General features: G+C 43.0%; 1 protein-coding gene across 1 annotated transcript in view; it reads left to right on the top strand.

The window, feature by feature from the left end:
- Positions 1-13,018, top strand: part of PPM1H (protein phosphatase, Mg2+/Mn2+ dependent 1H) — a 407,312-nt gene that overhangs the window by 276,330 nt on the left and 117,964 nt on the right. The window contains 1 exon segment of the mRNA XM_030216868.1: positions 5,778-5,890. Within this exon segment, the coding sequence (XP_030072728.1) occupies positions 5,778-5,890 (113 nt within the window).

Here is a 13,018-nt window from a genome sequence, read left to right as displayed (position 1 = left end):
AGATTTTCTGAAAGGTATAAAGGTTAGGTGCCGAAAGCAACATTGAAGAGGTGGGCTTTGAGCAAGGATTTGAAGATGGGTAGGGAGGGGGCTTGGCGTAAGGCTCAGGAAGTTTATTCCAAGCATAGGGTGAGGCGAGGCAGAATGAGCGGAGCCTGGAGTTGGCGGTGGTGGAGAAGGGTACTGAGAGGAGGGATTTGTCCTGTGAGCGGAGGTTACGGGCGGGAACGTAAGGGGAAATGAGGGTAGAGAGGTAATGAGGGGCTGCAGACTGAGTGCATTTGTAGGTAAGAAGGAGAAGCTTGAACTGTATGCGGTATCTGATTGGAAGCCAGTGAAGTGACCTGAGAAGAGGGGTGATATGAGTATATCGGTTCAGGCGGAATATAAGACATGCAGCAGAGTTCTGAACAGATTGAAGGGGGGATAGATGGCTAAGTGGGAGGTCAGTAAGGAGTAGGTTGCAGTAGTCAAGGCGAGAGGTAATGAGAGCGTGGACGAGAGTACGGGTGGTGTGCTCAGAGAGGAAAGGGCGAATTTTGCTGATGTTAAAGAGAAAGAAATGACAGGTCTTGGCTATCTGCTGGATATGCGCAGAGAAGGAGAGGGAGGAGTCGAAGATGACTCCGAGGTTGCGGGCAGATGAAACGGGGAGGATGAGGGTGCCATCAACTGAGATAGAGAGTGGAGGAAGAAGAGAAGTGGGTTTTGGTGGAAAGACGATAAGCTCTGTCTTGGACATGTTCAGTTTCAGGTGGCGGTTGGACATCCATGCAGCGATGTCGGATAAGCAGGCCGATACCTTGGCCTGGGTCTCCACGGTGATGTCTGGTGTGGAGAGATATAGCTGGGTGTCATCAGCATAAAGATGATACTGGAAACCATGAGATGAGATCAGTGAGCCCAGGGAAGAGGTGTAGATTGAAAAAAGAAGGGGTCCAAGGACAGATCCCTGGGGAACTCCAACAGAGAGAGGGATGGGGTGGAGGAAGATCCATGAGAGTGTACTCTGAAGGTGCGGTGGGAGAGATAGGAGGAGAACCAGGAGAGGACAGAACCCTGGAACCCAAATGAGGACAGTGTGGCAAGAAGTAAATCATGATTGACAGTATCAAAAGCAGCAGATAGATCAAGGAGGATGAGGATGGAGTAGTGGCCTCTGGATTTGGCAAGGAACAGGTCATTACAGACTTTAGAGAGTGCCGTTTCTGTCGAGTGTAGAGGGCGAAAACCGGATTGAAGCGGATCGAGGATGGCATGAGAGGAGAGAAAATCAAGGCAGCGGCTGTGAACAGCACAAGTATTTTGGAGAGGAAGGGTAGGGGGGAGATGGGGCGGTAGTTGGAGGGACTGGTAGGGTCAAGTGATGTTTTTTTTTTAGGAGAGGTGTGACTACGGCGTGCTTGAAGGTGTCAGGGACAGTTGCAGTGGAGAGAGAGAGGTTGAGGATATGACAGATGGGTGGGGTGACAGTATGAGAGTATGAGAGATGGTGTTAAGTAAGTAAGAATTACTGTGCCTTGGCTGGGATGCCATATAAGAACTGAAAAAATATCATTTTCTTTTGTAACATTGAACTAACTATCTAGAGCCTGTACGTCAAGCTCCATCTCTGACTCCTAACCCTTACCCACTTGTTCAGTACCCTTGTTTTATCATTCCCACCTTAGTAATTCCCTTCTCTTATTTGTCCTGTTTGTACTAATTAGATTGTAAGCTCTTTCAAGCAGGGACTGTCTCTTCGTGTTCAAATGTACAGTGATGCGTATGTCCTGTAGCTCTATAAAAATGATAAGTAGTATATGTGGAATAAATGTGAGATAATATTGTAGTTGCAACTAATGACCAATAGATGGCTCCATTGGTTAGAACAATATCAATCTTCAATTATACTGGTTAGTTTACAAATGGCATGTAAAGCCTGGACCTGGATTGAACAGAATCTTCCTAAGTTTATTTATTAGGATTTATTTACCACCTTTTTGAAGGAATTCACTCAAAGCGATGTACAGTAAGAATAAATCAAACTTAAGCAATAGGTAATTATAGCAGTAAAAATATTCAAATAACAGGCTTTTTAATTTTTAGGAAAATATCCTTTTTTTTATATGCCTGTGGCCAACATACCTACCCACATAATGAGGGAAACCTTTTCTGGCCTATTAGTCAGTCTGGGCACATGGGGGTGCTAAAGAGAGAGAAAGGCATTGCTGATGGCCTCTCTGTTTCCCTGCTGTCAGTCAATGGAATTTTGTTTGTACAGCTCAACTTAAGCATATGTCATGCAAAGACTCACAAGTATCTCAAAAGCTGGTCAAAGTTGTTGAGTGATGTCTGCTCTTCTGATAAGTACGCTTGGGCTTAGATGTCAGTCACTGTTTGATGTGTGTTCATTAACTAAAATTAATTTACACATTTGCTACAATTAAATATTTCTTTAGCAAAGCTTGCAACCATTTTTTTTTTGTCTCCGCAAATATGGTAACCCTATATTGGGAGAGGAATAGAAGGGCTAGGAAGGAGTGAAGGGGACTGAAAGTAATTTCTGTCTGGGACGCAGAATACAGCTGTGAAGAGCTAGAAGTAGCAGAAAGAAACCATAAGGGAAAGAGAGGCTAGGTGATAGGGAGAGGAATAGAGAGGGCTAGGAAGGAGTGGAGCTGTGGGGAGAGGAATAGAGAGGGCTAGGAAGGAGTGAAGAGAACTGAAGAGGGGTTACTGACAGGGAAGAGAATTCTGTGAAGTGATGGAACAGGCAGGAGCTATAAGGGGAAGAGAGGCTGGGTGATGGGACAAGCTAAGAGTGGAGCTGTAGGGAGAGGACTAGGAGGGGGTGAATGGATTAAAAGGAGTTACTGTGTAGGAGAGAATTCTGTTGTAAAAGACTGGAAGTGAGATATAAGAGGGAGAGGGGCTGGGTGATGGAGACATGCACTGGGAGTGAAGCTGTGGAGAGAGGAATAGAGAGGTCTAGGAAGAAATGAAGGGAAGTGAAAGGGGGGGGGGGGGGGATTCTGTTGTGAAGGGCTGAAAGAGGCCGAAAGTAGTTGTAAGGGGAAGAGACACTGGATAATGGGGATAGAGGCTGAGAGTGGAGTTGTGTGAAGCAATAGAGGGGCTACGACTAGGTGAAGGGAAGTGAAAGTGATTATTAATTGGGAGAGAGAGAATGTTGCTGTAAAGAGTTGGATATCTGGTAGCTCTAAAGGGACAGAGAGGCTGAGTGATGGGGATAGCAACTAGGGAGTGGGGTAAGAGGAACTCAGGGGGAGCATGAGCTGTGATGGGAGAGAAGAAAAAGAGCAGGCAGAGAGGTTACAAACTACAGAGGAAAGAGGAGCTGAAAGAGATGGAGTTTTGCTGTGTGGGACTTGAAAAAAAGGGGAAGAGAAAGGTGAGAGGAAAGAGAGGTCATGATGGAGGAAGAGACATGAAGGTGACAAGGTTGAGAAGTGACATGAGGTGGTGACACTAGAAGGAAGTGAGATGACAGAAAGTAGAGACACAGGTTATAGATTGGCAAAAATATGGAAGAAAGAGAAATGAAAGAAATAAGATTAGAAAATAATTCATAAAAAACAAAGAACATGAAGACAGAGAGGGAGCCAGAGGGTATAAGACAAACTATAGACCCAAAGATTTGAAGCATTGTTTAGGTTCAGTAAAGATTTCTGTGCTAGCTGGGCTGGGTTGAGGATGGGGAATAGCTGGTATTTTGCCATATTCCAGCCCTGCAGTCACCAGGATAAATAAGTTATTTTACTGAAGGGACATGGGGGAGCAGAGGGCGTTTTGGCAGTATGTGATGCCATGGTCTGAAAATGTTCTGCAATGGAGAGGACATATAGTCTATTCTCAAACTAAAACAGAAATGGAGAGGGACATCATTTTCCTTTTTGACAAAAATAAAACAACCATCCTGCCAGAGTGTGGGTGGTATGGATAAGCCAGGCTGGACTGGAAGGGATATGACTGTGGTATAGGTGAGCAATAATTTGCATGCTTATTGCTTATTCCATACCAGTGAGACTTTTCGTTAATTGTGTGGTAGAACTGGTGCAAAGAGTGTCTTTCTGCATTGTCCCTTGAGCTTTTTTGTGTCACAATTTACCCTCTTATGCTCCTGCTCCTGGCAGTCTCTGTCTGGGATTAAAAGCTCCATGTTGCTGTTTTTTGTGGGCATTCCTTTTCATCGTCACACCATTTTTTTCTCTGCAGGGGTGTGCTTTTCTAAAGTGTTGGGACTAAGGGGACAATAAAGTCATACTGCTAATTTTTTCTGCCCTTTCCAAACCTGTGCCCATTCCTGAATGCTACCCTGATGCTCAAAATCTAACGCCAGTGCTAAAGATGATTAGCACCGGACTAGTGCTCACATTAGTGTGCCTACAAATGCTCTACTGGTTTCACTGCATTTAAATGCATAGGCAGCAGAATGAGATGGGCCACAGGAGCCATGGCCCCAACAATATTTTACCCAACACAGTAACTAGAGATTGGAGTGGGAGTGGATATTGGTTACTTTGGCCCCTCCAAAGAATAAGATGTTCCACTGCTCCAGTAAATGCATTTAAATGTAGTTGTTAAGCACCTCGCACCAATTCCTTCCCCTCCCCCTAATATAAAAGGCTCTCAGGCGTGTTCAGGAAAATTCATGCCAGGTCTGGGTCAGTGTAGAAGGGTTGTATGAGAGGAGTGGGTGATTAAAGTCCTTCTCTCCCTCCAACCTGACCATACCGAACCAGCCTCTCCTGTCTTAATTAAAAAGATAATTCCCCGGTGGTCCGGTGGCCACTCCCTTACATATACCTCCCTCCCCCCTGTCCAAAAATGCCCTGGTAATCCAGTGTCCCCCCAGTCACCATTGGCCTGGTGGTCTAGTGGAATCCTACCCCCACCTCCATCAGACCCCTCCATACCTCCCTCTTAGGAGGCTGGAGTGATGCATACTCCTTTCTGACTGGACACTGTCATCTTTAAAAGAGTACCACCTGTTGCAACCTAGGATGCACCATGGGGGGCCTAAGTACCGTCTAAGGGAGAAACTCCCTTATATGGTACTTAAGCCCCTCCTGGTACATCCCAGGATGCACTGCGTGGGGCAGGGTGCCACCATTTTCATGATGGCAACTAGAAGAACTAGGAGCGAGTGAATATTGCTCCTGCTTCCAACAGAAAGGTATGGAGGGGGGTCAGGTCTCTACTAGACCACCAGGCCTGTTTCTGGGAGGGCCTGGCCTAGCCCATTCTAGCCTAGTGGTGGTGGTGGGGGGCCTCCAGGTGGGCTGGGTCTGGCCTGGCCTAGCCTAGGCGCGGGGGTTAGGGGAGAGAACACATCGGACCTTTAAGTTTTATTTTTTATTTATTTATTAAGGGGGTTTGTGTTGGGTCATGGTTACTGACGGATATGTTTGTAGGAGTGGGGGGAGCAGGTAGAGGTGTCAGGTTGGGGAATTATTGCCTCATCATGTTTTTTTCTGTCTCCTAATGTCAACTTTTCTATCAGTACTTGAGCCATCACCTCTCATTCACTGACAGAAAAGTTGACATTTTGTGCACTGAGCTGCAGATTTGCTGCAATTTTAGCGTGGCATGAATTTGCATGCTCATTATTTTGAGCATGCTGCTGCAATTTTTCAGCACTAGATTCGTTGCAGAGTTTCCCTCTACCATCAATCTTTGAGCATCAGGCCTTGATTTAGAAAAAGTCTTTTAAGTTAAGTGTGCTGTAATTTGATACCAAGACCTATTTAACATTTTACTCCTTTTTTTCTCAGGATTTACAAATTGAACAGGAAAGAGCCATGTACAATATATCGGGTGGCTGCACAGCTCTTGTTGTTGTTTATCTGTTGGGAAAATTATATGTAGCAAATGCTGGAGATAGCAGGTAAGAGACTATGTTTTAGATATTTTTGAGGTAACTGTTCGATCATAGAAAATAAAAATAATGTGGATGATATTTAATGGACTGATCTGCATAACCTCTGTTGTTGCCCAATAAGTCCTTCATTTTTGAAATTCTGCTGCAACATAGAAGGTAATTTTATAGCTAGTTGCCTAGGTTGGGAAGGCAACTAAGTGACTATTTTAGGCCTATTTTATAAAGACTCGTGAAGGGCAATTCTACAATTGGTACCTGCATTTATACACATAAATTTACAGAATACTAGCACTTACAAAGTGCTAGCAGGGCACCTAAGCACCTTTCTGTAAGGGTGCTCATAAGTGGCATAGGGCATAAATGCAAGGGAGGTGTACACATGGGTGAAGCATGGGCAGCAGTGAGCAGGACTCCCACTTCCACATGTAATGTGCAGGATAATATAAGTTACGGGCACTCATGCCAACCTTGCCAGGTGTAACTGGGTGCATAAATATAAGACATGCCAATACCAGGTTATGCTAGTATTTGTTAAAGGAGGCTACATTTGCACTTGGGTTCACTTTGGTATAGAATTCTGGTAAGCCAGGCTGCTTGGACCTCTGTCAATTAAAGCATAATTTTCTCCCCAAAATAAGACAAGCTACAGGTGAGTAGTCTCTGCAGGTAGCTATTAAACCCCAAAATACTGCTTCTGGAGCTTTGTTCCAAGTTTCTGTGGCTGATCATTGATTCAGAGTACAGTATGGTAGCCCTTTAAGACTAGAGAATGTTGTCCCAAGCCTACCTTACTTATTCCCAGTCCACCTGGAAGCCACCAGCAGTGCGCCATCCCCTCTCCAATCCTGTGCTATGTATAGTAAGTCCCTTTACACAGAATCTTTGTCCCAGTCTAGCACTGTTAGCATATAGTCTGTTTGGGTTCCTCTGCTTTTCCTAGTTTACTGACATTCCTGTGTGGTCAGCTAATGCAAAGAAGGAGTTTCCTCCTACTATGTATTCACATGGAAACCATCTCAAGGCCTCCCCTCCCCCTGGAGCCAACCGATCCCTGACAGCACAAGTGGCAAGGCAAAGCACTGCTACTCAGACTGCATGTGGCAGCAAGTTGCTTCTCATTCCATATTAAGGCCCCAGGGCTGTTCCTATTCCACATGATCATTGATATCCATTGGCTTTACCTTTCTCTCAATAATTCAGCTGGTAGGAACCCTCTACTCCATCATGATCTGCCCAGGGAGGATTCCAAACCCCACCCATGTTACTTGGCAACCCTTCTGCTAGGGACCATCTCCAGTCATTAAGCTCTGGTTCCTGGCTCACCTTTCCCTGAGGAACAGAAGGCCACTTACAGTAAGCAGCCTGAACCTTGTTTTATGCCTTGGTGCACTCTCGGATACTGTGCTATGGGGCTCCCCTCCCACTGATTTCCTTCTGGACCTTCCTAAACACCCTCCGGCCAATATTTAAAACCATTTAACCAGCCAGGAACAGAACCTGACCGGTTCAATGGTACTTAACTGGCTATCCAGCGATATTCAGTGGGAGAAGATTATCTCTCGATGAATCTTGCCGGTTAGCGCTTACTGGCTAGCTGGTTATATCGCGCAATATAACCGGCTATCCACCGATATTCAGCACATCGCCAGCTACGTTTGGAGGACAAATTTGGCTACCAAAATTGCAGGTATATCTTTGGCCGGTTTAAACTTAACTGGTTAGCGCTGAATATTGGCTTGAGCGTTAAATTTAAACCGGCCAAAATACACCCGGATATTCAGTGCCTGTCACCGGAAATGGCTTGGCATTGAATATCCAGGCTCAGCGCTGACCGCAGTCTGAATATCGAGCCCCTTATTCCTGCACATATTCTGTTTAATGCAGGCAAATTCAACAGGTCATCTATGCATGCTATAGATCACCTGTTGAATTTGCTTGCATTAAACATACTTGCCATCTGGACCCTGACGCAGTTTTGACGAAAGACTGGCCATCATTGGTCCAGGGGCAAAACATTACTTTTGACATTCACCAGAAGTTGTCCTCATGCTGCAAGATAAGTGTCTCTATAAAAACTTACAATTTAAAAATTTGCAGAAGATTTCTCCTTGTTAATGTAGCTGATGTTTTGTTGCTTTCTGTTGCTTTTTTGGAAGGTTTTTGCCAATGATGAAGCAAGGATCTGTTTAGATCGCTATCGCTCATTAAAACCCAGGACGGTCTGAGCGACTTTGAGGCTCTTCCTTCCTTTTTTCAACATCTTTATATTAATGTTTCGTAACAATATCTATGGATTACTTATTAGAATAAGCCTAAAATTCCACATGGATTATAGAATATGCCAAGCGCATATCTGTGCAACTAAATTTAGTTGCAAGCAGTTACATCAAGTAAAACTTGGTGTAAATCCCGATGCTTAAATTAAGCACAGTCCAGGTGTGTTCTGTAACAACGTGCATAGATTTGCAAAATGCCTACAGCCCGCCCATTCCAAGCCCATTGCCATGCCTCCTTTTCAACTATGTTACTTAGAATTTACACGCATCATGTTACAGAATATACTTAGTTCTGCGCGTAAATTCTAATTAATACCAGTTAGTGTCAGTAATTGCTTAAGTGGTGATTATTGGTGCCGGGCACCTAGTGTAGGCAAACTCTGCTAAGGAAGACTGGTGATGTTTAAGACTCATTCCCTCTTTTAGGATACAGTTATTTGGTCTTAGTGGGTCTCTGTGCCAGTAGGTCAGTTGATGGCGACAATATTGCAAGATATGCACTGGGGTGGCATGGAGCCAACTGCTTAAGCAGCCATTCCTGCAGGTGACGTCACTCCCCGTTGTTTGTCTTTTTTCAGGGGTTTGGAAGAGTAGGGAATTCCACCTTTTAAACTGTTTTCTAACTGCTAAATTTCAGTCTAGCAAAGTTTCTATGGTACAGAAGGTGGAACTTATTTTCCTCTAGAAATGCATTGGGCCATATATTTTTTTTTTTGGGGGGGGGGGGGGGGGTGGGGACCCCTGGTCAATTTTGGCCAATTTTCTAAGAGTTATTTTGCCCATAGACAGCCTGATATTCTCAACTCCATTTGTATAATTATTTCCATTTGGATAGAAATGGAAAAGGATAAAAAGGCATTCATTTTTTTAACATAAACAAATACTCCCATGACATAATGGTCAAACTTGAAAGAGAGAGAGAGAGAGAGAGAGATGTAAATCTAATTCTTACATCATATATACACACATACATGTATTTGTTTTTTCTCAGTCTAATTAGAAAGAATGGGATAAAAGCTTTGTCATATACACATCAGCCTGATCCATTCTTTTTTCAGCATTAGCATATTTTCAATATTTTTTGGTCAGTTCTCTTATCAGCACTGCATTCAAAACACTCTGCCTTTTTTTTTTCTTTTTTGACAAGGTGGATCCATTCTCCCTGCAGCTTTAAATTGTTACTCCCTGTCAGAAATGCTTTTCCGAATGACTTCATATCATTTGCGCCCCTTATGTTTTACCCTTCTTTCTAGAAATATTCAGTTTAATGTTTCATTGCGAATCATTTCCAGCTGAGGAAAATGTGTAATTGAATGAAAAGCAGTGGCAGATGTCTTGTTATTCTCAACACCAAAAGCACAAAGACAAATGATGGCAGTAAAATTGAACTTTGGAAACTCTGTTGGCAAAATGCACGGAGATGTCCCAAACCTGTCCTTGGGATTGCATAATCTATTGGGTTTTCAGGATATCCACAAGGAATGTACATCAGATCAGTTCACCTGTTTTGAAGTCTCAATGTATGCAAATCAATAGGAGAAAGTTTTTCTTTACTCAGCGTGTAGTTAGACTCTGGAACTCGTTGCCGGAGAATGTAGTGACAGCAGCTGGCCTTACAGAATTTAAAGGGGGTTTGGACAGATTCCTGAGGGAAAAGTCCATTGAACATTATTAAAAAATGTATTTTCTTTTTTTTTTTTGGGGGGGTGGGGGTTGCCGGGTTCTTGAAGCCTGGATTGGCCGCTGTTAGAGACAGGATGCTGGGCTTGATGGACCCTTGGTCTTTTTCCAGTATGGCGGTGCTTATGTACTTATGTACATACTCATTGCATTTATCCTGAAAACCCAGCTGGCTATGGCAGTGTTTCCCAAGTCTGGTCCTGGAGTTTCCCTTGCCAGTCAGGTTTTCAGCATATTCACAATGAATATGCATGAAAGAGATCTGCATATAATGGAGGCAGTATATGCAATTCAAATTCATTCATATTCATTGTGGATATCTTGAAAACCTGATTGGCAAGGGGTATTCCAGGACTGGACTTGGGAAAAACTGTGCCATGGGGTTCCCAGGACAGATTTATGAAACCCTGGCATATCAGTTCCCTGTGTGTGTTTGACTACAGAGAAATAACCTGCTCATTCTAGATCCTGCAGGATGTCACAGTCTTGAAAATAAAGGCATGGTGAGGGCTATTTTCAGTGGTAATGGTATTTATATTCTGTCAACTCCCATATACAGTTTCAAAGAGGATAACGTATTTTATTTATTTATTTATTTATTTAGATTTTGCTCACACCTTTTTCAGTAGTAGCTCAAGGTGAGTTACATTCAGATACACTGGATATTTCTCTGTCCCAGGAGGGCTCACAGTCTAAGTTTGTACCTGAGGCAATGGAGGGTTAAGTGACTTGCCCAAGATCTCAAGGAGCAGCAGTGGGATTTGAACCAGTCACCTCTGGATTGCAAGACCAGTGCTCTAACCAGTAGGCCACTCCTCCACATAAGAGCCAGATACAATCTTACAGCATCACAGAATACAACAGTATAAAAGAAACAGCCTAAAATTATACCCACAGAAATGGACTTCTTGAAAACTGTCCTCCCTCTATCTATATAAGTAAAAACAAATGGGGAAAGCTTGTGGAGTGTGGCTCATGGAATGTTTTCCAAGTTCTGTGTGTGTATATATGTATACATGTTTATTTGTCTGTTGGTATGTATGTGTGGGAGTGTCTATGTTTATGTGTCTGTACATGTTTGATTGTATGTTGATATGCATATGTGCTTTTTGTGTGTCTGTGATCAGGAGAGGAGAGGAAAAGGGAGGTTGAATTAGTGTATATAAACTGCAGCTGTTTGATTTGCTTTTCCCATAAAAATGTATTACGGCATTTTTGCAAGGGGATTCATTTATCTTCCTGTCAGATGCAGAAACTTCACTTTTACAGCACAGAAACTTTCTCCAGAGTACCTCCACCCTTCATTTATTTATTACATTTGTATCCCACATTTTCCCACCTATTTGCAGGCTCAATGTGGCTTACATAGTACCATAGAGGCGTTCGCCATCTCCGGTAGAGAGACAAATTGGGGATCGTTTTCAAAGCACTTAGCCTTCCAAAGTTCCATAGGTTTCTATGGAACTTTGGAAGGCTAAGTACTTTGAAAATATGCCTCATGAATGTGTCTAGAACTACCTTTTAGTCCTACAGCCCAACTAGATCCTACCTACAGTCTTCCATCCTGTCCCCTTCCCCATTCCGTCATCTCTCCTTCCATCCCTCTTTCCCCCTAGTCCGGCATCTCTCTTTCTATTTCACACCCCTCTCCCCCAACTCTACCTTCACTGGCCATCTAGACATGTCCAGCAGTAGCAGCAATTCATATATGCTGCCCCGTTGCCAGCCCAGGAGTCTGCTATGCCATTTGTGTTCTGTATTATTTGGTATTTCACTCTATTTTGCTTCACAGGTTTGACGTTTTCCTATTTTCTCATTTAAAGTAAGTGGCACCCCTATAAATATCTTTTATGTAGAACCTTTGGGGCTACCCTCACCCTCTTAATGAGAGGCTGGCTACAGTTACAACCCTGCTGTTAGTGGGTCAGCTGCATCAGAATTTCAAGAAGGTCGGGATAACTTTCCTGGAGCAGCCATGGTTACAACACTAACATCAGTAATCAAAGGGCATCTAGATGTTCAGACAACAGGCCCACTAGTTTTGGTAGCTGTTTGCATGCTTATTGTATCATCAAAACTGTAGCATGCCAATACATTTTAAGCAGTCAGCAAGGAAATATTTGTCTTTGGTAAGAAGACAGATGTTGAGACCCCATCTAACCCTGAATTTTCTATTTCTGAGTGTCTTTAAACTCTCTACAAGCATTTTTTGTTTGTTTGTTTTTTTTTGTTACTATAAGTCATGAGTAAATATTTCAATCTTTTATCGCCTTTTCTTGCTACGTGGATCATAAAGAACAAACTGTACAAATGGGAATGATGACCATGAACTTAACACATAACAATTAAGACATATAATTTCTTTCATTTGTAAGGATTATTGTTGCTTTATTAGAAAGCTGATCTAATCCTGGTTTCCTCTTGGCTGTTCGCCTATTAGTAAGCTTCAGGTTTAGATACATGTCATACAGGATTCCATTTCTACCCAGTGTTACGCTGGGATGTTTTGATAAGTATATGATGGATCAGTAAATGAAAAGTGGTGTGAATGAGTAGTCTGAAGCTAGGCTAGAATGACATCCATGACTAGCATTAATGACTATGCTAAGTATTTTTGTATTTCATAATGCTACTTCATTAAGAAGCACAGCTTTATCAGTAACAAGTGGGTAAAGCATGCAGATACATGGCTTCAACATAGATTAATATAGAAGCAAAGTACTTCTATAAAAAGTACTAGTAGCAAGATTACTTACTTTGAATAGGACAGTAATATGTTCATTTCACAGACATGAGTGACATCAGCAAAACCCTGATTGGATTTTTCTTGGACAACTCCAGAGATTTCCACCTCATTAGCATTGTAAAGGGCCCCTTCTACCTTAATGTATAAGCTAAGATGGAAGACAGGTCCTAGAGGTGGCCCATCGGTTTGTGTGGGCTGAATATCCTGCTGGCTTGGAGAACCTGTTATAGTTCCACAACTTCTTCAAGGACATTATGAAGTTGACATATATGGAGATCCCTAGCTATAGACTGTCTTCAAATATAAAGTAGAAAACAAAAGATGCCAAGGGGCAAAAAGACTGTTCCTTGTCATCAAGCAGATGAAGCCATTACGTATGGGTTATGTCCATCAACCAGCAGGGGAGATAGAGAGCACTCAAACTTTCACAGT

The sequence above is a fragment of the Microcaecilia unicolor genome, chromosome 10 (assembly GCF_901765095.1).
Source record: "Microcaecilia unicolor chromosome 10, aMicUni1.1, whole genome shotgun sequence".
Classification (NCBI taxonomy): Eukaryota; Metazoa; Chordata; class Amphibia; order Gymnophiona; family Siphonopidae; genus Microcaecilia; species Microcaecilia unicolor.
The sequence above is the reverse complement of the archived record's forward strand: the minus strand, read 5'-3'. Positions and strand labels throughout refer to the sequence as shown.